The 25,911-nt window shown below is 39.7% G+C and overlaps 2 protein-coding genes across 4 annotated transcripts in view; one reads left to right on the top strand and one right to left on the bottom strand.

Moving 5' to 3' along the window:
* Positions 1 to 46: 46 nt before the first annotated feature.
* Positions 47 to 19,279, top strand: ric8a (RIC8 guanine nucleotide exchange factor A). Its single transcript, XM_084554372.1, has 14 exons — positions 47 to 459; positions 4,878 to 4,925; positions 7,402 to 7,615; positions 9,073 to 9,218; positions 9,313 to 9,393; positions 9,884 to 9,983; positions 10,407 to 10,594; positions 10,752 to 10,846; positions 10,946 to 11,096; positions 11,601 to 11,696; positions 11,817 to 11,961; positions 12,145 to 12,289; positions 15,204 to 15,323; positions 18,476 to 19,279. The coding sequence occupies exons 1-14, from the start codon at positions 376 to 378 to the stop codon at positions 18,615 to 18,617; spliced, it is 1,755 nt and encodes a 584-aa protein (XP_084410498.1). The 5' UTR covers positions 47 to 375; the 3' UTR covers positions 18,618 to 19,279.
* Positions 19,280 to 21,527: 2,248 nt separating this feature from the next.
* carmil2 (capping protein regulator and myosin 1 linker 2) overlaps positions 21,528 to 25,911 on the bottom strand; it is a 113,998-nt gene continuing 109,614 nt past the window's right edge. For all 3 annotated transcript variants that reach the window (XM_084555217.1, XM_084555216.1, XM_084555218.1), the window contains exons 40-41: positions 23,702 to 23,812; positions 21,528 to 23,578 (exon numbers count right to left, since the gene is read on the bottom strand). In XM_084555217.1, the coding sequence (XP_084411343.1) occupies positions 23,271 to 23,578; positions 23,702 to 23,812 (419 nt within the window). In that variant the 3' untranslated portion in view covers positions 21,528 to 23,270. The remainder of the gene's footprint in view (positions 23,579 to 23,701; positions 23,813 to 25,911) is intronic.

Genomic DNA, 25,911 nt, shown 5'->3' with positions numbered 1-25,911 from the left:
AAAAGACGGGTGTACCTAATTTTTATAGCAATCCCATTTGGCATTAATTGTGTTTATATGTGTATAACATTAAAGCCGTCCGCACGTTTCCTTTGCATTTTACATCGAACATCATTGGCCATATTTAACGTTGCCCGGATTTGTTCGTTTGTCCGGTCTTTCTTTGGGACAGTAAACGCAGCACTCGACTTGCATAAATCCTTTCCGCTTATCGCTTGTCACCAGTTCTTAGGGATTCAGACATCATTCGGTCACCTGCGTGTGGTGGCAGACCATAGACTGTATATACAATCTGAACGGCAAACACGCACGCATACAATCCTCCTCTACTGGCTAATCCAGGAATAAGCAGCAGTCAAGTCAATAATCATAAAAATGGATTTAAAAACCATCCTAGTTCAACTGGAGACGGGAGAGCAAGTTATCGCTTTGAAAGCTTTACAGAGCTACAACGAGGAGGTAAAGACAAGGGCGGCTCATATCCTATGTACTGAAACATTTTCTTGCTAAAACACAGTTTTGTGTAAATGTTGCCTGTTTGCATAAATGGCTTATTTTGTACATTTTGAGTCAACTACAAACAACTTTTAGATTTAGATAATGATGCTGTCATTATCCTTATTAGGAGTTTTTCTAAAAATAGACCTAATTAAATAAGCTTTATGGGGAGGCCAGCAGCCCTGAGTGTACCAAGTGGAGGTGAGATGGCATTTAACTCACTAGAGCACTAAAATAGAGAGGTACACTGCAAATTATTTGGTTCTTACCAAGATAAAAAAAAAAACTTAGATTTAGAGGTGTTATAATTTATCTTGTTTTAAGAGTAAATTTCTTATTTTAAGTGTTCAACTTTACACTATAATCTTAAATCAAATTTAACAATCTTAATTCAAGAAATCTTGTCAAGTGAAATTATCTTGCTGCATGGACAGATAATTTCACTTGTTTTGAGTACCTTTTCCCTCAGATTTAGTGTTTTTATCTTGTTTTCAGACGTCCCTTTTTTGCAGTGTAAGTTTTCACTTTGTTAGTTAGACTTTACTGTCTCTAGGGTAAATTCTTTTCCCCAGACTGTGCATTGCCCTTGCATGTCATTACATAAACTTAACAGACGGAGAAACACAATTAAAGCACAGCAGTGCACAGCTATTACAGACATTACCTCTACACATCCCCACCAAGATATGACAGAGATACATGAGGCACTTCACAGACAGATCAGGCAGACAAGTGTCAGCACTGAATCAGAACACGTAGTTCTTCAATGGCTTACATTGTTATGTACTGCTATGTTTGCATATCCTGGTTGTTTGCCAAAGTGAGCCCTTCTGCTCTGTACTTGTGACCAGAGGGCCGGACAAAGTGGCGATTAAGTGGTTGTCTAATATCCAGTGCTTATGATCGCTGATAATTTGAGTGTGCTGAGACCTATTATCTTGGCAGCATTGTTTGGGACTCATGTTGATGAAACACGTGAAATAAATGCAGGTAAGATATTATTTTAATTAATGCCTGTTGTGTAAAAATGTAGAAGTACTAAAATTATTTCAACAACAAGTTCAGATTTATTTAGTTTTTCATGACACAGGCAACATCAGTTTCACATCACTTCATCAGTTTGCTGTAATATTATTTTCCTGAGAATTTTTCTCTTCTTTTTTCTTTTAGCTACTACATTAACTATGTGGCTCTCTGAGTAAATAAGTAATCAATTATTTATCCTGAGGGAAATTCTGGATTTTGTTCAAGGTCCTTGCATCTGCCACTGATGTCTGGGACTCCAGCTCTACCACAGAGTCCGCCCTCTGTATCACTTTGTCCAGCCACAAGGTGCCCTTTTTCTTAGTAACTTGGCCTGGTGGTGAATCTTAGCAAAATCCATATTCCTTTTACTTATACGTGAAGAACCAAACTTTCATTCAGTTGTCTCTGGGTGGGATTTCTACATTTCTAACTTGTGAGAACATGGGGAATTATTATTGTGATACAAAATTATTTGGAAGACAAATCTCTTCACTATTCCTCATGCGTTATTATACCCACAGCATAATTGCTTTCAGTGAAGCATAAAGTTGAATGAGCCCTTTGGAAGTCAGATGATGCTAGAAGAAGTTTTTTGCTGTTTTTAGCAACTCTGTTGGTGAGGATGGATAATTTCAAAAACTAAAGCAGATAGCTATTCAAATGAGAACATTATAGTGGATTTAACCTCCGCTACAGGTACTGTGGAATTTGATTTTAACGGCAATAGGATTAGATTATCTGACACAAATAGTCACCTAAATAGGCACTGACAAATCCAGTTCTACTAAAGAGCTCTGAGAGATCAGAGGCTTACAGGAGACTGGAGACATACACTGCCTGGCCAAAAAAAAAGTCACCACCTGGATTTCACTAAGCAAATGGGTATGAGCTTCCTATTAGATAATTACGGCATGGGTGATTATCAGCTGGCAACAAGTTCTCATTTCTTAAACATCCATGTCTAAAGACACATCCTGTGGTCGTGGAAAAGATGTTAGTCTGTTTAAGAAGGGTCAAATCATTGGCATGCATCAAGCAGAGAAAACATCTAAGGAGATGGAAGAAACTACTAAAATTGGGTTAAGAACTGTCCAACGCATTATTAAAAACTGGAAGGATAGTGGGGAACAACCGTCTTCCAGGAAGAAATGTGGTCAGAAAAAAATCCTGATTGATGGTGATCGGTGATCACTTAAACGTTTGGTGAAATCAGATCAAAGAAAAACAACAGTAGAACTCAGGTCTATGTTTAATAGTGAAAGTAAGAGCATTTCCACACGTACAATGTGAAGAGAACTCAAGGGATTGGGACTGAACAGCTGTGTAGCCTTAAGAAAACCACTAATCAGTGAGGCTAACTGGAAAAAAAGGCTTCAATTTGCTAGGGAGCATAAAGATTGGACTCTGGAGCAGTGGAAGAAGGTCATGTGGTCTGTTGAGTCCAGATTTACCCTGTTCCAGCATGATGGGCGCATCAGGGTGAGAAGAGAGGCACAACATTATGTACCCAAAGAATGAGGTCAGCTGACTACCTGAATATACTGAATGACCAGGTTATTCCATCAATGGATTTTTTCTTCCCTGATGGCACGGGCATATTCCAAGATGACAATGTCAGGATTCATCTGCCTCAAACTGTGAAAGAGTGGTTCAGGGAGCATGAGACATCATTTTCACACATGGATTGGCCACCACAGAGTCCAGACCTTAACCCCATTGAGAATCTTTGGGATGTGCTGGAGAAGGCTTTGTACAGTGGTCAGACTCTCCCATCATCAATAGAAGATCTTGGTGAAAAATAATGCAACACTGGATGGAAATAAATCTGGTGACATTGCAGAAGCTTACTGAAACAATGCTACAGAGAATGAGTGCTGTAATCAAAGTTAAAGGTGGTCCAACAACTTTTTTTTTTTGGCCAGGCAGTATATACGTTCTATGGTCTATGTTTTTGTAGACTCAGGTTTGCTCAGTTGGGATTTACATTAGGCTCCTCTGATTATATGTTGTGCTTCACAGCACTGACTTAGCATGATGTATGTTGACTATATAACTATGCATGCTGGGCATACATCTTGTCCAACCTTCTCTGGCACTGTAGAATGTTGCCAAGTCACATGACACCAAAACCCTACAGGAGTAAGGGTGCTGCAATTTTCAGGCAATGCTATTGCTCTCCTCTGGCTGCACCAGCTGGGAACCAACTCTGGCTGAAGGGGTCACAGACATGCATGATATGTGGTGTGTTTCTATCCTACAAATTTTAGAACTGTTAGTTTCTTGAAAATGTTTTGTCATTCATCCAAGTAGTTTCAGGAACATTAAACTCGATCCAGACTAAACAATAGTATTCTGTTATATTACTTAACTGTTTATGTGCGTTCCCACCACAGAATCCACAAAAGTAGTAAATGGTAAATGGCCTTGTTTTTCTATTGCGCTTTTTTCCTATTGGTACTCAAAGCGCTTTATAGTCACAGACGCATCTACCCATTCGTTCACACAAGCACACACATTCATACACCTGTGTCACGCACTGGGAGCAACTGGGGGTTCAGTGTCTTAATCAAGGACACTTCGGCATGTGGCACATTCCGGGATCATCATCTTCGTCTTCTGTAATTTAGAATCACCAATGAACCTAACGTCTTTGGAGAGAACGCACGCAGACACAGGGAGAACATGCAAACTCCACCCATGGATTTGAACCCGGGACCTTCTTGCTGTGAGGCATCAGTGCTAACCACCTCTCCACTGTGCCACCCACATTCCGGGGATCCCAGATCATATTTGTGTGTTACTTGTATATATCTGCCTGACTACCACCTAATTCCAATTTAATGGGTATTTCTACAGGCAAATACATGGCTGCACGATGGAATCACCAGTGTCACATATAGCGGCTAATATCTATATGGAAGTGGTAGAGATCAGAGCTCTGAACACTTTTACAGGAACCACCCCCACCCACTGGTTCAAGTATGTGGATGACACCTGGGTTAAAATTCACTCAGGAGGACATCAGTGGAGATAGTCTTTCCTTTTTAGACAAAGACAGAGGCCTCAACGTCTATTATTTGATTCCCACCACCCTTTGGAATACAACCTTGTGGTAAGAGGAACCCTATTGCATTGAGCCCAGACTGTTGCATATGCCAGATCTTGAAGACAATACTATACTTTGGGTCATATGTTTTATATGTAGCATACTGTAAATATGGTTTCCTTTTTCTCTACTTTTCCTTTCCTGTTACACATTTCTGTTTTTATTTATTTATTTATTTGTTTATTTTGTTTTTGCTTCTTCAATCTCTGGCTAATTTTTTTGTGCTTTGTGCTTTTCCTGTTATCAGATGAATCTGTGCTTTACATTCAGAGGGGAAGAAGAGCAGGAAAGAAAGGTAATCTTGCATTCCCAAACATCCTTTGATACATCTTCTTTCTTTTAGTCAATGAAAAGTAGATAAGTTTCTCTTGAAAGTTTCAGAACTTAGGAATGTACTTTATGAACATATGCCAGGTCTTGAAGCTCATACTGTTTTTATCTTATCAAAATGTGAAAGAAGAATATTCCTTGACATCAGAAATGTGTCCTGAAACAACAAAAGACCACATTTGCTATTTACATAAGCCTTTTCTTACTGGTCTCTTCTTATGTGTGCTTGGTGTCTTAGGAGGGACTTTAAAACCTAGAATAATCAGTAAGCAACATTCTATGCTTCTTCTTTGAAAGTACATAGCCCACAAAATGTGGTCTACAAACAATTTTTGAAAGTTTGGCTGTCTTGCAACCAAACCAAGAAGATTGCCGGGTTTTTAATAAGAAGGATTATTTATATAATTTGAATGACGATATCAGTGAAAATGGTTTGGGTCTGATTATCACTCTGTTAATGACAGACTTATACTGTAAATACTGTAACCACAGCAAAGCAAAGTTCATGTGTAGAACATGTGAACTTGTACCAGCTGCTGCCTGATGGTCTGCGAAGAAACATCTTTAACTGACCAGCTAGCATGAGTGTGAATAGACTATTTACTAAAAAATTGACTTAATATAGCACTGGCATGCACAAGACAAGCTGAAGGAACAAAATCTAAGTCTATTTCAGTTCAAAGATTCATATTCAGTAAGGCTGAAATTGCCGTTCTTAGAAGATACACGGATCAGACTGATGGGTCTACACAGAAAAGAGTATTATGGTTTATGGTTCTGTTAAATTAAAAAAGTTGGAACAAATAAGAAATGGCAACAACAATAACTCTGCATTCACTGTATGTACTCACTGTACAAACTCCTGCATCATTGTATATAACTGTTCTCATCCTTTATTTTTCTTTTTTTAAATTTTAGGTGTACAGATTGAGATTCATTTTTACGCTTATTTAAGTTCTGTGTGTTTTTGTACAAGAGAACAAAAGTTACCGGCGTCAAATTCCTTGTATGTCCACACATACTTGGCCAATAAAGCTGATTCTGATTCTCATTCTGATTTATAACTGTTGATGATAGATGTAATTGTAGGTTTGTATAGACTCCAGGGGCCGTATTCCTAAAGATTCTTAGCGCAAAGAGTTGCTCCTAGTGGGCAAATTCTAAGAAAATTCTTGGATAGAATCATGATGTTTTCTTAAAATTTCCTCTCAAAGTTAGGAGTAGATCCTAGTAAAGATAAAAGGTATTCCTAAAGCATCTTAGCTCTTAAGAGAGCTCCTAAGGTGAGATCTGTTAAGAGCAGGGAGGAGGACTTTTAGGAGGCTTAGGAGTTTCTTAAGCAGAGGAGAAAATGGCTGAAAGAAGAGGCAGGAGAGATATTCTCCAAACACTGAATGACAATCAAGCTGGTTACAATCGCAATATCACTGGAAAAGAAAGTCATCACAACACTGAGGTATTTAGCAACAGGAAAAATGCAAAAATGCAACAATGCAGCAGTGATGACCTGGGGCCAAATCTACGTCTCAAAACACTTTTATTCTCATTGACCAGTTGATGCAGAAGCAAACACAGTTCCTCTGTCCAGTTGGATTTCCTACTTCATTTTTTCTCCATTGCTGTTCGGCTTGTGGAAGATTTGAACACTAACCAACACTGCTTCTTCTAGGCCGGTTAGCAATCACAGAAACTGATGAAGGCTGAGCCATTTTATCCTTGTTAATACCAAATGGATGAAGGGCAAAAATGACCAGCATGGTAAATGAATGGAAGCAAATAAATAGAACTATCAGCATGTGAATACTGTGCAAGTGGGAGTTTTCACACATTTTGTAGGATCATTTTTAAAGTATAGCTTACTATTAATTAATTTTTATGTAAAATATTATTTATATTATATAAATTATATATATACATAGAGATTAGGTTCTATGATTAAGTCTATTGATTTGACGGTCCATTCTAGGCCAATTATCACCAAAACTGTATTTTTATCTCCACACCTCCTCACTAAGATAAGTTTCTGTCTATTCCTTGCTCAGAGTTCTCTGAGAATTTCCTGGAATCACTCCTAAGCTAAGACTCTTAGCTAGGAATTTTTAGGCTAAGTTAGGAGCTCTCTGAGAGGATTCTCAGAATCTTTAGGAATACAGGCCCAGGATTGTTTTCAGTTCAAGGTGCAGCTTATGTGCTATTGCAAAATTTATACGTGGCCACCACCTCAGCTAAAAAGTAACCTTGAAAATGCAATTGTTCTTCAAATGACAGAGCCACTTTGGTATACAAAAACATTTACAGATTCACGGATTTCTAGATGAAACCGCACCAATAATGTAGAGTAATTTAGTATTCAGGTATAACATTAAAAATACAACAGTGATTTAAGTTCATAATTACAAATTCAGAAGTGAGTCATCTTGCTACTTTGTTGTGTGATGCAGCTGCTCGGGGAGTTGCTGCTTGGTTTCCTAAACAGGGAGTTGCAGCCCTCCTGTCTCCTGGCCTGTCTAGAAACTGTTCGAATTCTGTCCAGAGATCAACATTGCCTGGGTCCATTTATCAGCCGCTCAGCCATGTCAACTCTTGCCCGGCATGCTGGCATTGCCGTTGCCGGTACTGTCACTCATGCCCACAGCAAGCAAGTGGAGGGCCAAGGTAATTTTTGTAAACACTCCAAGGGTTCTTTAAGTTTTTATCATGTTGAAAGATGATTACCCTGGTGTCCCTGTTTCATTGTGAAATTCCTTAGATTCTTACATTAACGCACTAATCCGTTCTGGTTTTGCGTTATTTTTCCAGGAAAACTTGGAAACTTTCCATCCTCCTATTATCTAGTACCACTTATCATACCATATGGATGGATGCAAGCCTATCACAGCTATCATTGGGGCAAACATAGAGGAACAATACCATTCACACACACACACACCTAGGTCCAGTTTAAAATCAATTAATCTACAAATTTGAAAAATAAACCTTAATTCCATATTTATGTTAAAAACTACAGAGAGCTCAAAGACCAATGAAGTTGTAAGTACTGTCCCTGGACACTGATCAGGCATAACATTATGACTTCTGACAGGAGAAGTAAATAACATTGACCATCTTGTGACAATACAATGTTCTGCTGGGAAATCTTTGGACCTGGCAAGGTGGTCATAATGTTATGCCTGATAGGTGTATCTTGCTCACAGAGATTATATGTATGGGGAAAAAAATTATTTAAGTCACTGCGGTTTCTGGCATCATAAATCAAATATGAAAAATGAATCAGTTAATCCTTGTTCTCTGTTCTTAACACATATACACTGCCTGGCCAGAAAAAAAAAGTCGCCACCTGGATTTCACTAAGCAAATGGGTATGAGCTTCCTATTAGATAATTACGGCATGGGTGATTATCAGCTGGACTCTGGAGCAATGGAAGAAGGTCATGTGGTCTGATGAGTCCAGATTTACCCTGTTCCAGAGTGATGGGGGCATCATTGTAAGAAGAGAGGCAGATGAAGTGATGCACCCATCATGCCTAGTGCCTACTGTACAAGCCTGTGGGGGCAGTGCTATGATCTGGGGTTGCTGCAGTTGGTCAGGTTTAGGTTCAGCAATATTATGTGCCCAAAAAAATGACATCAGCTGCCTACTTGAATATACTAAATGACCAGGTTATTTCATCAATGGATTTTTTTCTTCCCTGGTGGTACGGGCATATTCCAGCATTGACAATCCCAGGATTCATCTGCCTCAGATTGTGAAAGAGTGGTTCAGGGAGCATGAAACATCATTTTCACAGATGGGTTGGCCACCACAGAGTCCAGACCTTAACCCCATTGAGAATCTTTGGGATGTGCTGGGGAAGGCTTTGCACGGTGGTCAGACTCTCCCATCATTAATACAAGATATTGGTGAAAAATGAATGCAACAATGCCACAGAGAAAGCGTGCCGTAATCAAAGCTAAGGCGGTCCAACGAAATATTCGTGTGTGACCATTTTTTTTTTTTCTTCAGTGGCGACATTTTTTTTATTTTATTTTTTTTGGGCCAGGCAGTGTTTTTTATAAAATCAGTTAAATATGAAGCAACTGGATTGACCTAATCTTTCTCTGTCTTGTGAAAGGTGAGGAACAAGATCAGGAAGAGACAGCAGAGGTATACAGTAAGGTGGTGAAGGATTCTTCTACTTCAGAAAACCCTGGACAAGAGGTGATTGTTGAGGCTCTCAAGTCCATCTGTAACATCCTGCTACACAATGAGACAGGACAGGTCGGTTTGCTGCGCCAAACGTTCCTTTGATTATAAAATTTTATTTGTTTGGTGCCTATCTATCAAATCTGACTCTTCAATGGATGGATGGCAGGTGGTGGCAGCAGATCTACAGCTGATTAAAGGTGTGGCAGAAAGACTGAAGCAATGTCATGATCCCACTTGGACCCATGAGGTATGGACATAAGTAAGATGGTTTAATGTGAAACAATATGTTGGCAAAACATGTGATGTGTAACATGTACTTGTGAAAGACAAAAAAACTAAAAATACAACAACCTTTTATTGGAGACAGTAAATCAGCCAAACATTTCATACATGCTTAAAATGGACTGACCTCAAAGTAGCTGAACAAGACTCTTCCTTAAAGGTACAGTCAGTATAGTTATTTATTATTGTAAAAGTAGAAATACATTATCAAAGAGTAACAGCAAAGACTGACTATGCTTGAACCTGCTAATAATACCTCATCTTACACTATATCAATAAAATTTAATTGAATTTGTCTCTCACTTTTGGTACTTTGAAGGATACACTGGGCAGCATATGCATTTCAGGCGGTACCTAGTAAGCTCTGAGGTTTGATATCCAACCAGCCCTAGTATGAGGAGGAAAAATATGAACGCGTGTATAGTGACTAGTTCATGAGCTTGATTTGTCTGCAGGTATGTTTCTTTGACCTGCGCCTCACCTTTCTGCTCACTGCCCTGAGAATGGATGTAAGAGCACAGCTGGCTCAGGATCTTCATGGCATCAGTCTCCTAGGTAATACTACCCCAAGGGAACAAACGCAAAGGTTCTTATTCCACATCTGGAACTTACTGCCCCATAATAGGTTTTAGGATTTGTCTTGGCATCTACATTTTTTCCACACTGTCCTCCAACAGAGTTCCAGGAGCTAAATTTTTGCAAACTTCAGCAATCATGTTCTCGGTATATTTGATGAGAGAGGATATTTGCCCACAATGCTGTTGCCTGTGTTTGGTAAAATGGCTGTTCTTTATAACTAGTCAAACAGTTGTGTTGTCAAATCTCTACTATAGCAAACTCAGTGTTGCAGTAACTTCTATATGTGACTTCTTATCAACAAATTAATAAAAAAGAGCAACACTTTTAATAATGTATGTACATCTAAAGTGCAAGTTAAAGAGCATTAGGTGGTAACTTCGTTTCATGTGTATTTTGTAGGCAACAGATTGGAAGCCACATTGGGTCTATGTTGGCCAGATACACTGGAGACAGCAAGGATAGGGTTGGAAGGCATTCAGCCCGAAGAAATGCCCCCACTGTGCCGACAGCAAACAGAACTTGCTATGGAAATGTTGAAAATACTGTTTAACATTACATTTGACACAAACAGAAGCAAGGTGGATGAGGTAATGAAACAAATTACGGGAGTTTTTATATTATTTGAACCATTTATCCATATTACACTAATATTGTTGAGGCTAATGGAGGGGATTATGAAAGTTAATGGAATTCATCTTCTCTTGACCAAGCTCACTGTGTGTGTGTGTGTGTGTGTGCGAGAAGGAAGAAGCAGCAGAGTACAGACATTTAGGAGCCATTCTGAGGCATTGTCTACTGAGCCGTGCAGATGGAGAAGACCGCACTGAGGAGTTTCACAGGTAGTGCAACACACTGATTTTCTGTTCACAGATTACCTGATTTATACAATCATTGCTCTCCTATTATGCGATCTCCTTACCCTTGCTTCTTTTTCTCAGCCATACTGTGAATTTGCTAGGTAACCTTCCATTGCCTTGTTTGGACGTATTGTTAAAGCCTAAGGTACAATCAGGCTCCACTGAGTACATGGGAGTCAATATGGACGCTGTTAACATGCTGCTTCAATTCATGGAGAAAAAAATGGACAGGGTAAGACAAGGCACTATACGTATATAGGTTCATTACCTTTAATAAAAAAATTAAAATCAAGAATAATATTGGTATAGTATTTGTTTGGCTAAAAGATAAGCACTGCTTAACAATCCATTGAACACATACATGCAACCTAATTTGTCTAAGCATAATCTCTGTCACTAGGTGGAGCTGTATGTTAGTTGCTAGTTTTATAGGTATACCTTTGAATTAAATTTTACAGATGCAGCTAACTAAATAATTTTGGCTGTGAAAAGGTTAGATTATAATTAGGGGCAACATGGGCACCTACCTTTGGGTGTCAAAAGTTCTGTGGTCATCGCTTGTCAAGTAAAGTATGTTTCATTATTTTATTAACTAATTCTGTGCCCTCTAGCTGAGAAGGGTCTCAAAGGCCTTATGATGTTGAAATGTGAATATTTTAATATTATTATGGCAAATAGTGCAATTTTTTTTGCCACAATTTACTAGATTTTAAACATTTACTTGTATATATCTCAGGGACATAAGCTGAAGGAGAATCTTCTCCCATCACTGAATTTGCTGACTGAGAGTGCCCGCATCCACAGAGAGACCAGGAAGTTCCTCAGGTCAAAAGTCAGTACTGGGACAGAATTGTTGTTGAAGAAATAATTTATGAGCCATGTTGGTATTTTGAAGACTCTGGTATTAAAAAAAATGTGTGTGTGCGTGTGTTGTGTCTATATGTTTGTTTAGGTGCTGCCCCCACTGCGTGATGTGAGAAACAGGCCAGAGATGGGCAGTGCTCTGAGGAACAAAATAGTCCGTCTTATGACACACATTGACACTGATATTAAGAACAGTGCTGCTGAATTCCTCTTTGTTCTCTGCAAAGAAAATGGTGAGAGAAATATACAGTATGAAATAATACATTAATGCTTATACAAAGATCTGAAATGGACTAGGTTACAAACCCTGCCAAAGACTTTGTGGCACATTTTTAAAAAAATATTAGTAATGTAATAGTGTCTTTTTATTGTTATGTGTATTGCCGTTTTAACAGTCTCCAATCTTCTTTATCAAGTTTCAAGGTTCATAAAGTACACCGGATATGGCAATGCTGCAGGTCTTCTGGCTGCCAGAGGACTACTTAGAGGGGGAAGAGACTGTGGGATCTACTCTGAGGATGAAGACTCTGAAACAGAAGAGTACAGAGAGGCCAAGGCCCAGTCAGTACCACCACAACACTGTCACCTTAACTCACCAGACAAGAGTTATATTTGAAAAACTCCAAAAGTGTGTAGTGCACCTGCTCTAAGACATCTCCATATTGGACAAAAACTGAAATGATGCACAAAAAAAGCTGCATCCATTTTAGTCATAGTAATACCAGGCGAACTGGACTCAACTGGCTGCTTTTAATACAATAGAGTAGCAGTACCTCTTAGAGTTACAGCACAGCATTTTGTAGTACTCCATGATAAGATGCCTGTGAAGACGTGGTCATAAGAATTCCCCAAGTCTACAAAGGACATGAAGACACGTATGGAGAACTCAATGAACCAACCACTCCAGCAGTGGCTGTTTTAATCTTGCATAACCAGGAGGGAATCTGCATTGTTTGCAAAGATTGACGATCTCTTTTCCAGAAACTTGATTTAGATCTTTTCCAAGGAAGTTGAGCAACAGAGTACTAATGGATGGGTCAAATGCAGAAAATCATTTCCCCATGTGGGATCAATACAGGATAAATTCTTCATTCATTCATTGTCGTGGTCTCATCAACCTGCCCAGTCTTTATGGCCTCCTTCAGTTATCCACTCCTACCTGAATTAATGATTCTCCAACCTGCCTATGATTCCTCTTATATTCTCAAACTGTCATGTAACAACATCAGCTATCATCATCAGATTCTACGCTTTAGTCAGATGTATGTATCTACGACAGACGTATGTTTATGTCGTTTCTCCTGCTGTTCTCTGCCCTCTTTTCTGTCCCTACCTGGCTGGCCTTAGGCAGATGGGTCCCTCCATATGAGCTGGGTTCTGCTCAAGGTTTCTTCCTGTTAAAGGGGAGTTTTTCCTTGCCACCATTTATTTTATTTATTAACAGCTATGATTGCTTACAGATTTTATGGACCAAGCTTATTAAAGCCTGTTAATATCTTATTAGGTGTTCAATATATTCACCAGTGAATCAACAAAAGGGCATGGAACAGCACTTAAATACAGTCAACACCTGGTGAGCCAGCCTTCACGTCTACTGGAAACACAAAAACAACTGACATTCAAATCTGCCACTGGAGTTCACTACAGATGCAGACTGTAAATCAGAAATTATATGTCCAGTCATAGAGTATGTTTCATAACACTGGACCATATTAGAAAATTATATGATATATATTTTCTGTTAAAAAATATATTCTCATAACTGACCAATAGGGCATTGCCAATGGGCCTTGTTGAACTAAGATAACTAAATGATCTTAAAAGTGATTAATATGGGGCATCGCCATTCTGTTCCATATAGGATTTTTCTGAAGCTTCACTTTGCATCTGGGCTTAGTTTATTTAAGAGTGAGTCTCAGTCCTTGTGGCATTATATATTTGTTTGTAGAATGTGTCTTCCTCACACCTTGTGGTGTTTTTCATGTTTTTTTTTTAATTGTTCCTAAACCATTTTTGTGTGTATGCATGTGTCAGGCTGCTGCTTGGGATAGCTACCATCAAGGAGTGTCGTTGTAATTGGGTGGGGGTTCCTGATATGGTCTACATGGGTGCTACATTAGTAACATCCACACAAATGCCAGGTACTTGATCTGTGTATTTTTCCATGAAGCTAGATGAAACAAGTCAGCTAGTTAAACTAGAAGCGTGCCTTAAAGACATAAAGGTTTGGATGGCCTGTAATTCCTACTCTTGGCCCTAAACACCTCAGAAACTCATTATCTAATCATAAACTGTAGTTTCTCTGGATGGCGTTACCTTGGCCTCCAGTACTACAGTGTGAAACCTCGATCTTCTATTTGACAAGGATACATTCACACATAAAGCAAGTGACTAGGACTGCCTTTTTTCTCGTGCATAAAATTGTTAAACTTAGGAGCATCTAGTCATAAAATAATGGTGAAAAACTAGTTCATGTATTTGTTTTGTACAGGCAGGATTACTGTAATTGATTAATATTAAGTTGTCCAAATAGCTCTCTAAAATGCCTCCATATTACTCCAGTTTTAGTTTCTTTTCATTGGCTCCCTTTAAAATCCAGAATAGAATTTAAAATACTCCTTACATGCATGTCCCTTAAATTTCTAGCTCCATCTTATCTTTAAGAGCCAGCATAGTACTATGTTACCTCAATAGATTGCTTTGCCCTCAAAGTACAGGCTTACTTGTGGTTCCTAGAGTTTCAAAAAGTAGAATGGGAGATAAAGCCTCCAGTCATCAGTCCACTCTCCTGTGAAACCAGCTCCCAGTTTGGGTTTGGAAGGCAGACCCAAACCCCTGTTTGATAAAGCTGATATTGGGGGATGGCACTGACCCTTAGCTCTACTGTTATACTGTAGGTCTAGGTTGCTGGGACTTCCCATGATGTTCTGAACACCTGTCCTGTACTTACTTTTCTCTTGCGCCAAGCTCCTTTCCTATCATTTCTTCTCTAATTTCTTATCTCTTGCCATCCATGCATTAGTGTGCCATAACAGTGCTTATAACTTGCTATATAGTAATATAGCATGTTATAAGCTGTCTCTGTTTCTCTCCCTCCTCTCCTCCTTCTGTTATCTTTACAAGCTTAATGGCTTTGTTTAAACATTTTAATTTAAGCAGGTATGTCTATTATACATTATAACTTGCCCATCAAGAAAATGGTATAGTTTGTTTTATTTGTTGTTTTTTGAGGTTTTAAGTCACAACTCTGTTCCAATAAAACAGGTGTCAGCATTCACATTTATTTTGGTTTGTAGCCTGTCAGTAAACCTGAATCCAAACAAGAGTCAATAATTTTTGCTTAAGAGATGTAACAGCACAATATGCACTGGAGGCTGAACTTGTTTTATTAATGTTGTAAGACACAGTTGAAAAAGTGTCAAAAAAGTGTCTGGATGACTGTTAATATTTCATTCTCTCTCACTTTTGTCTCCAGTATAAACCCAATAACAGGAGTTGTAGAGGAGGACCAGCCCAATCCCATGGAAGGAATGACAGATGAGCAAAAGGAATATGAAGCTATGAAGCTGGTCAACATGTTTGATAGACTGTCAAGGTCAGTAAACGCAGGAAACATTCATTAACACACACAGACTTGTACTAATAATCAAAGGCATTTAGTGCAATTGCTGCCAATTTTCAGTGGCTATGTGCTGTTATCCATTCCTACTTGAATTTATTTATTGGTACTTACTACTTACCTCATATATTCATATATTATAGCCATGTCACGCATGTTATGCACCCAGTAAGCTGCTGGTAATGACAAATTTCAAACCAAACCAGATCAATGTGATGAAAAATAAGCACTTTGTATTCATAGTCTCTCTTTTAAATTTGGTGACATGACAAAGGCACATCAAAAAGTACGTAAAACACAGTGACAGAGAAGTAATTGAAGAGAACCGTAGGTAACTTAATATATAAATAAAAATAAAATAAATACATAAATATAAAAAATATAAATAAAAAATAAAATGACATTATGTAAATAATAATTTTGATCACATCTTTCCCACGCATATCTCAAAGTAATTAAAAATAAAAATTTGCACAGTTTTAGCAATAACATTTTTTTCTGATCATATCTGAGTGTGGCACATTACAAAGTGCATTTAACTGAATAAAAATCTTTTGGCAAATTAAACACAGGTTTGGCATTTGAACGAAACAGATATGAAACATATTTAAGTTATGTAATAATATAAATATACACTGTCTGGCCAAAAGAAAAGTCGCCACCTGAATTTAACTAAGCAAATAGGTACGAGCCTTCTGTTGGATAATTACTGCATGGGTGATAATCTTTCAGCTGGCAACAAGTTATTTAATCTTAACTGATGTAATGAGTAGCTTCTCATTTCTTAAACAACCATGTCGAAAGACACATCCCATGGTGGTGGAAAAGATGTTAGTCTGTTTGAGAAGGGTCAAATCATTGGCATGCATCAAGCAGAGAAGACATCTAAGGAGATTGCAAAACTACTAAAATTGGGTTAAGAACTGTCCAACACATTATTAAAAACTGGAAGGATAGTGGGGAACCATCGTCTTTGAGGAAGATATGTGGTTAGAAAAATATCCTGATTGATCATGATTGCCGATTGGCACTTAAACATTTGGTGAAATCAAATCGAAGAAAAACAACAGTAGAACTCAGGGCTGTGTTTAATAGTGAAAGTAAGAGCATTTCCACACATACAATGTTAAGGGAATCCTTAGGAAATCCACTAATCAGTGAGGCTAACCGCAAAAAAGGCTTCAAGGAGCATGGGAGCATGAAGATTGGACTCAATGGAAGAAGGTCATGTGACCTGATCAGTCCAGATTTACCCTGTTCCAGAGTGATGGGCATGTTAGGGTAAGAAGAGAGGCAGATGAAGTGATCCACCCATCATGCCTAGTGCCTATTGTACAAGCCTGTGGGGGCAGTGCTATGATCTGGGGTTGCTGCAGTTGCTCAGGTCTAGGTTCAGCAACATTATGTGTCCAAAGAATGAGGTCAGCTGACTACCTGAATATACTGAATGACCAGGTTATTCCATCAATTAATTTTTTTCTTCCCTGATGGCACGGGCATATTCCAAGATGACAATGGCAGGATTCATCTGCCTCAGATTGTGAAAGAGTGGTTCAGGGAGCATGAGACATCATTTTCATACATGGATTGGCCACCACAGAGTCCGGACCTTAACCTCATTGAGAATCTTTGGGATGTGCTGGAGAAGGCAGTGGTTATGCTGCGTTCGAGTGCCCATCCAAACGAGTGGGACGTGGGACTTATCCTACCTGAAATGTACTAGCTCCTACTTCTAAGTGTTCGAGGCAATTGAAGTGGAATGTAAACAGAAAACATGGACGACCGCCGCGCTAAACTGATACTCGCTTTGTTTTTGAAGAGGCATTTTGACTGTCAGCAATTCAGTCTACTTACATACACAAACGAGATGGAAGAGGCCAAACTGCGGATGAGTAATTATGCACTGTAGCCTTCGTCGTTGCTAAATTGCTTCTAAAAAGTCTAAAATCATGTAAAGGTCACATACAAATGTAACGTTATCCATTTGCATAGCTACGTGTTGTCTTACCCCTTCCCCTATTAAACGCTACAAAACTGTATGACAGTAAACAAATTGCATGTTTATATGACAAAATTGTCCTGATGTAATGTCAATCAATATTGAATCAATGAGTTTGAGCGCACAATATAAACGACATGAGACTCCATGGGCGCCGCCATTATCCTCCGACTTAATTTTGGTGAGGTCGGGGTAGGTCGAGCTCCCCCGAGTTCGCCGGTAGGAGGTTCCACTTCGACAGGCATTCCAGTGCACTTTTCCTAGTTGGAGGCAGGATAAGTCCCACGTCCCACTGGTTTGGATGGGCACTCGAACGCACCATTAATCTCCCATCATCAATGCACGATCTTGGTGAAAAATGACTGGATGGAAATAAATCTTGTGACATTGCAGAAGCTTATAGAAACAATCCCACAGCGAATGTGTGCTGTAAACAAAGCTAAAGGCGAACGAAATATTAGAGTGTGTGACTTTTTTTTTTTTTGGCCAGGCTTCCTAAAAAAATATAGTGGCAGCAGTGACCACTGTCCAGTCGTTTCCTCACAGGGCATTGTAAAGTTGTATGGCCTGAGGTAAAATACAAAAATATTTGTCAATCCAGACAGGGTTAAATCGTCAGTTTTTACTGTCAATTGTACGATATAGAGTTGAAAATTACATATTTTAGACTCAGTATCTTGGCACTACTTCAGCAGCGCTAGCCACACTCCAAAACAACGGTTGGTGGTTGTGGGCCGCATGAGGCCTGCAGGCCACTAACTAGATAGGCCTGACCTAAATCTTGTACTCTTGTTTATAACGTGTTTTTATGCTGCTTGTATGCTTTATTTAGATGTATGTATGAATTAACCTGCTCATATGCCTATGCTGCTCTATCTTCTCTCTATTTTTCTGTCTCTCCCCGGTTGGCTTTAAGCTCAATCCCTCTATATGAGCTAGGTTCTGCTTAAGGTTTCTTCCTGTTAAAAGGGAGCTTTTCCATACCAGTGTCGCCTTAGTGCTTGCTTTAGAGCTTTCAGGCTTTGGGTTTTTTAAAGTGTCTTGAAAGAGTTTTAACAGTTATTGACGCTATATAAACAAAATACAATTAAACTGAACTGAATTACGTCTTAACTTCCACTCCCTGCAGGACCAACATGATCCAGCCCATGCAGCTTGGTATGGATGGAAAGATGAGAGAGATATCCCCAGAGGACCTGCATAAACTGACCCACAATTCTTTGTTTCAGTCAGAAGAGCCAACTAATTCAGACAGTGAGGATGAAGCCTAGTAAACACAGAAGCATGGAGGCAGCAACAGATTCAGCCACTGTGACAAACCTAGAAAATCTATATTTTAGACAATCATGTGTCACTTGAAATCCTAACCCTGTTCCACTTTATTTATTCTGAGGCAAAGCAAGAAACAGAAAGTTGGGATATATTTCGTAAAAGTAAAGCAGAACACTGCGTACATGGGACGTAGCTTAATGGACCATCCTGTCATATGTCAAATACATTCATTCTTTCATTCATTCATTCACTGAGACACAAAGAACTACCAACATTTTGACATATATTTGTTGCATTCGATTTGTTCAGCTGCAGTATACAGTTGAGCTCTCATAGCACAGAGGTGAATTCAGAAGATTTGGAAGTAAAACTTCACAAATTCAACAGTATCATGCTGTTCCAGAATATCCCAGTTGATGTTGTCCCTGCCACAGATGTCTTCACAGTGGAATCGTTCTGTCATTTATTTGAGCAAAAGAAATTGTATGAAAACTAAAGAGTTGCTGTTCAGTATGAGATGATGGATGAGTTAGATACTTGTTGTTTTCACAAGCCCTTCAGCTGTTTTGTTTTTAGAGGTAAAATGTAAAACTGCAGTTGGATAAATTACCGTTTCAAACTCTTGGCTGAAACACATGAGTTTTAAAATACTGTACAATAAATGTGGTGATATGACAAATATGTTATTTAATAATAATAGTTATAATGCAATTACTGTCTTCATTTAAAGTGCAAGCTGCATACATAATAAAGAAGGTACCATAGTGGAATCTATGAAGGTTCTGGCAATGTTGCTGTAAAGCTGATCCTGTTACTTCACAATTATATCACTTAGCACTCCTATGTTACAGCAGAGATAAAATGAAACTGTGCCTCAACCCCAAGGACACACACCAGTAATCTGAAGAGAGAAATCTATTGGATAATAAGGTGTCTTTACTTGGGGGAAGGTTAACAATAAAGATGTAGAACAAACAGTGCCCTACCGGGAGTGACATTTTCAGAATTTCTTGTTGGGTGAAAGGGTTGTATTTTAAGTTTCAGGTGTGGAGAGGAAATAGAAATGTTCCTGGGGACAAGGTCCACAGAAGAAGATGTGAAGGAATGAAGTAACAACTCATTAAATTTAAACTCAGGAAATGGAGTGTCAAGTGCTGCGGGAGAGTGCTCAACCCAGAATTATGCCATGACACAGTTAATATTAGATTGTGTTTAACAATATAACTAGTGATAGATTGTGTTTGTGTGTCTATTAATACTACCAGCATGTAGGATTTAGAGGAATCCATTAGACAGAATAGAGTAAGTATTCATGGTAAATTAATTTATATGTAAAGGGTTAGGAAAAAGGTTTTTTATAAAAGTCTACAAAAACCCTTCGTTTCTACAAACGAAATAGGTCCTTGTGTGTGGAAATCTTCTCACTATTAGATGCCACAATGTTTTATACACTGATAATTTAAGCATTTCAGGCGATTGCACATCTGTGTTACATACAGTGCCTCTGACTTATATCAGACTCACATTATCAGTAGTGTAGACATTTCGTCTGGTTTATTAATAAATATAATATGAATATAATAAGACAATTTGATGTGTATCGTGTATGTTTGTGAGCCACAGTTGAGGTTGGAGCCTGGAGGTATTTGATGAAGTGGCCTTGTGGAGTCAGATGTCAAGAAAATAGCACCTTAAATACTTTTAATGAAGTAGTTGGATGAGTCTGTGGCTGAACAATTGTGAGCTGCCTCAGCTTGACATGGAGGAGATGAGATGGGTTGGCCATGGTGGCATGACACTCCTCTCTGTGCTGGTCTCTACAATATTCATTTCCACCACAGAGCTGGCCTTCCTCAACAGTGTCTCCAGTTTGATGCCACCAAAAACCATCTGGTGTTGCAGATCACATACTTGGTCAACTCTTTGAGGTTGTAAAATCCCCTTATAGTATGCTAAGTGCATGGATGGCTTTTTAAAATACGTTTTAAATCCTTTTGGAAATATAGTATGACATGTGTACACTTATTTCCGTCTAAGCCTCATGCTTTCCATGTAGAAGTTTACATCTTCAGAAACAAAATCCTGTTCAATTATCTTTAACATGACTGTTTGTATCAGCGAGCTGTCATCAATGCAAGGACAAGCATAACGATGTCTGGAAACTGTGCATGTGTGTTACCATACCATAGACTTTGTAAAGATGGGAACAGCTTTTTCCACATTTTGTTTTGTTACACCCTTATCCCAAATGGATTAAGTTTGTTGGGCCTGTGTGCTAAGGCACTAAATAAGGGGTCGGCAAGTAAGTTTGATCTGGGGCCAAATTGGTTCCGAGCAACTGAATGGCGGGCCAAAACATCACATCAATCAGAAACATGTTTTTTTTCTACTTAACAAAACGTTTTCCCCTTATCTATAGGCTACTATTATATCTTGTATAACTGTCAGCTGTGTGCTTGCAAGCTGGGTGGAGAGCATTCACTTTCCCAGTGGAAGTCGGGTGCAGGGGCTTCATTGGAGCACACAGCAACTCCTGAAAACTGTCGGAGTAACAGGCCACAAAAGGAAGCGGGCCATGCAAGACCTGGCGGAGGAAGCGGAGAAAGGGACCTTTTGGCTCTGGCTCCGGAGGAAGGATAAGGCATGGGGAAAAGAAGGATCCTAAGGAATACAACCATTTGATGACAGTCCTCTTTTTGCGGGGTCTCAAAACCGATGGGGCACTCAAATGCTATGTCATATCCCCGGAACATGCCACATGCCCTAGTGTCCTTGAGCAAGAAACGGAAACCCCAGTTGCTCCCACTGCTTGGCACTGTTAAGTGAATGTGTCTGTGCTTTTACATGGTAAAGAAACCCCCTTCATGTCAAGTTCAATCTTCAGGAGGTAGACATAGCACAATCCAGTATACTAATAAGAGAAGCCTTTATTTAAGCAAATACAGAGGGTTTGCCACAAGATCCAAACCATTTATAAATCTCAAAAATAGAAAAGTCAGATTAAACTGATGAAAAATACATCTATAAAAAAGCCAAAGGAGATCTGGTCCAGCAGGAAGAAATAAGTATTGAAAACCCTTGTAGTAGTAAAACCCAGTAGGGTCTGCACTTTAGTCCCATATTCATTATATAACTGTAATTTCAGTGTGTTTTGATAAACAAAGGTTGTTTCAGGGTGCAAACATGGACTTAACTGTATGTAAGCGTTTGACTGATGGATCAACTGAACCTGAATTGATCTAAATTAATCACACAGAAATATATAGTTGCAGACTTAGCTTTAGTGTATCATGTATTAATCTGAAAAATCTAATGAAGACAAAAAGAAAGAAATACACAAAACGCTAAATACCTGATCACAGGGGGGAAAAAAAGTCAAGAAGGAAAAGTGAAAAGAAACAAGTTGTACTGTCAGCATTTTCTAGCCTTAAACACCACCTTGGACCTTGAAATTAAATAAAATTATAATGACATGTCTAAAATGGAATATAAATCTGTCTTAATGTGAAATGAAAATCAACATGTTGCTGGCATACATTAACAAGCATGTTGTAAATGAGCCGTCCTTTTGCAGACAGTGTACAATTAAAAATTTACGACTCAACTGACACTCTTGTCATTCACTGAACTGACGCTAGCTGTGCAGTTGATACTGGGTTTTAAAGATGTGCTCAGATCACATGCAAAATTTATTTTATTACTATTTATTATTTAAAAAAAATAAAAATAGTGAACCTGAAACAAAACAACAGGATTAAGTTCAGGAGAGAATCAGTGAGAGCTGAAAACACAAACAGACACATTCAGTATACATATGGCAGGGGGGAAACTGCACTCAACAGTCTGTATATTTGATTTTTGGAGCAAATAAGCAAAAACAAACCACCTACCAAATGGATACGATTAACACAAAACTTAAATCTGGTTGCCACTTCTCTTAAAGTAAAAAAACGCAAACAAAAATATACACCGCAAACAGCTAAAAAGCTCCCAACCATACAGAAGCTAGCACAGAAAAAAAACAAACACAATATCCCAAACATTCAAAGAGAACACCCCTGCTCTAAGACACAGCTGTTTTCTACAGGAGAGTACAACTTTCACAGTATCTTCAGACCTCCTGTACTTTCCAATTTCACTGATGTCAAAGACCTCTGTCTTCTGCCTCTTCCAGGTGTGTTTCAATTCTGACAGAGGGGGTGCAGTTCTTTGGTCTGCTGGCTCTGCTTTCATTGTGTGCTGTTTAGGGATCACCTCTGCTCTCCCCTGTGTACAGTTTCTAAGATTCACTGTAGATGATATTGTGCTGGTGTTGCTCTTCTTGTGGAAGAAGGATTTACTTAGGGAATTTCTGAAGGGTCAGAGCGCAACTGGGATTGTGCTTGAGGGCTTTTCTAGTGGTGGTGGGGAGACAAGACGCAAGTTTCCCACACGGAAAGAACCTATATAAACATATAGGTTTTAATATAGGTTCTAATATATGTTTTGAATATATCTGACATACATAAAATTGGCCGTTTTCATATATATGCATATATGCTATATATACGTATGAGGCATATATATTATCATATAAGTGCATATATAACATATATATGCAGCATATATGCACAGATAAACTGCATATAGGTTTCATATATGCGCATATATCCTCATATAGGTTCTTTCCGTGTTGGTTGGGGCAATGGTGGAACTATGTTGGAGCACATTTTCTGGGATGTGAGGATTACAAGAGACTTTTCCAGGGTTGATTTAGTGGCTGCCGGGCTGGAGAAGAGGGGTGTTGCTGCTTCTTGTTGAGCCTCAGCTGTAGAGGTGGGACATTCAGTGTCTGGGTCTATTTCCTGCTTGTTTTCAGCTTCTGTACCTCTAAGACACGTACTCCTTTTCTCTGCCTTCAGGTCCTTTGAGCTTTCAGTGTCCTTTGTTTCTTTATCTGTGTATTTTCCTGTGTCACAAGCTGAGTGGATAAAAACATGTAGGCAGATGAATAAGTTTAAATGACTGAAATGAAGAAAAACACATCATGGAAATATAAGAAAACAGATAAGTCATGAACATGACTCAAAAACATCTTTCCCACCTTGTGCTCTTTGTGCTTCCTCACCACTAGATGGAGCTCCAGTGCAGGATTGAAAATCCTCTCTATTACCCCGGAAACAGATGGGTGACCTCTGTAACACTGCCTTCAGCTCTGAGAAAGGGTGTAAAAAAGGCTTATGACTTTGCCAAAAGTTAATTCTGAATTATCAAAATGTGATTCCAACAATGCATTAAAATACTCACTCATTTTTAAAGCAGAAATAATCAGCCGACATTTTTATATTTATGTTATCTAAGACCCTAAAGTGTAGATTGTGGTACATTTAAAATGACAAAATGGAGTTCATAATACTGTGCTTGTCTGACCACTCAGCTCAGTGTTTGGCTGCTCCAGCTGGATTTTAAGGGAGGAGGAAGAGATGCAATAAACACAAACAAATGCATGATACTACGGATATGATGCAGAATTTCTGTCAGCTGATGTCTGTACAAGCAGACCAGGAACAAGCTGACAAAGGAGATCAAGGCTGCAAAGAGGAACTACACTGAAAAGCTGAAGGACCGTTTTTCTGCCAACGACTCTTCTGCAGTTTGGAAAATCCTGCAGACCATTACCAACTACAGGAGACCATCCCCCACCCTGTGGGGAGCCCCCGCCTGGCTGAGGCCCTCAGTGACTTCTACTCCAGGTTTGAAAGTACTTTCACACCTTTAACTTCCCCCACCATCTCCATCACAAAAGGCCTAGCCGCACTCCAAACCACCCCCGTACCCAGCCCCCTGCCTGCACTGAGGATCTGCGAACAGGATGTGCGTCAACTCTTTCAGAGACAGAGGATTAGGAAGGCCCCGGGACCCGATGGTGTGTCTCTGTCCTGCCTGAAAGTCTGTGCTGACCAGCTGGCTCCCATCTTCACTCAGATCTTCAACAACTCCCTGGAGCTGTGCGAGGTCCCCTCCTGCCTCAAACGGTCCACCATCATCCCGGTTCCCCAGAAGTCCCCTGTCACAGGATTAAACGACTACAGACCAGTTGCCCTGATATCTGTGGTCAATCCTTTGAACGATTGGTGCTGGCGCATCTGAAGGACATCACGGATCACCTGCTAGACCCCCTGCAGTTTGCCTATAGAGCAAACAGGTCAGTAGACCTACGCACGGGTCCTATTTGTGGACTTCAGTTCTACGTTCAACACCATCGTCCCAGAGCTCCACCAAAAACTGCCTCAGCTCACTGTGCCACCCTCCACCTGCCAGTTTCCTGACTGACAGGAGGCAGCAGGCGAAACTGGGTAACTTCACATCCAGCACCCGGTCCCTCAGCATTGGCGCCCCCCAGGGATGCGTTCTCTCCCCACTGCTTTTCTCCCTTTACACTACTGACTGCACCTCAGGGGACCCTTCTGTGAAACTCCTGAAGTTTGCAGACGACACCACCGTCATTGGACTCATCCGGGACGGCGACGGGTCTGAATACAGAAGGGAAGTGGAACAGCTGGTCCTCTGGTGCAGTCAGAACCACCTGGAGCTAAACCTGCTCAAAACTGTGGAGATGACAGTGGACTTCAGGAAGAGACCCCCATCAACCCCTCCTCTCACAATCCTCAACAGGACAGTCCCTACAGTAGAGTCATTCAGGTTCCTAGGGTCCACAATTTCAGGGGACCTGAAGTGGACCTCCCACATAGACTCTGTAAGGAAGAAGGCCCAGCAGAGGCTGTACTTTCTGCGTCAACTCAGGAAGATCAACCTGCCTCAGGAGCTGCTGAAAATCTTCACTACAACTACACTGCAATAGTCCAGTCTGTAATGACCACGTCCATCACTGTCTGGTTTGGATCCGCCACCAGACATGACAGGGACAGACTGCAGGGAACAGTCAGGTCTGCAGAGAAGATCATTGGCACTGACTTTCCCTCCATCCAGGATCTGTACCGGTCCAGGGTCAGGAAATGGGCCAGTAAAATCTCCACAGACCCCTTGCACCCCGGTCACACTCTGTTTAGGCTCCTCCCCTCAGGCCGGCATTACAGAGCACTGTACACCAAAACAACCCGCCACAAGGACAGCTTCTTCCCCTGGGCTGTCGCTCTGATGAACTCTGAGTAGTCACAGAGTGTGAGACCATCCACATGAACAAACAATAACTCTGCACTACTGTATATAGTCACTGTACAAATGGTTTGGTATATATATCTGCTCTTGCTCTTATTCTATATTTTATGTGTATAGATTGAGATTTATTTTATT

Source organism: Chelon labrosus, assembly GCF_963514085.1.
Source record: "Chelon labrosus genome assembly, chromosome: 11".
Classification (NCBI taxonomy): Eukaryota; Metazoa; Chordata; class Actinopteri; order Mugiliformes; family Mugilidae; genus Chelon; species Chelon labrosus.
Note: the sequence above shows the minus strand (reverse complement) of the source record. Positions and strands in the feature narration are given on the sequence as shown.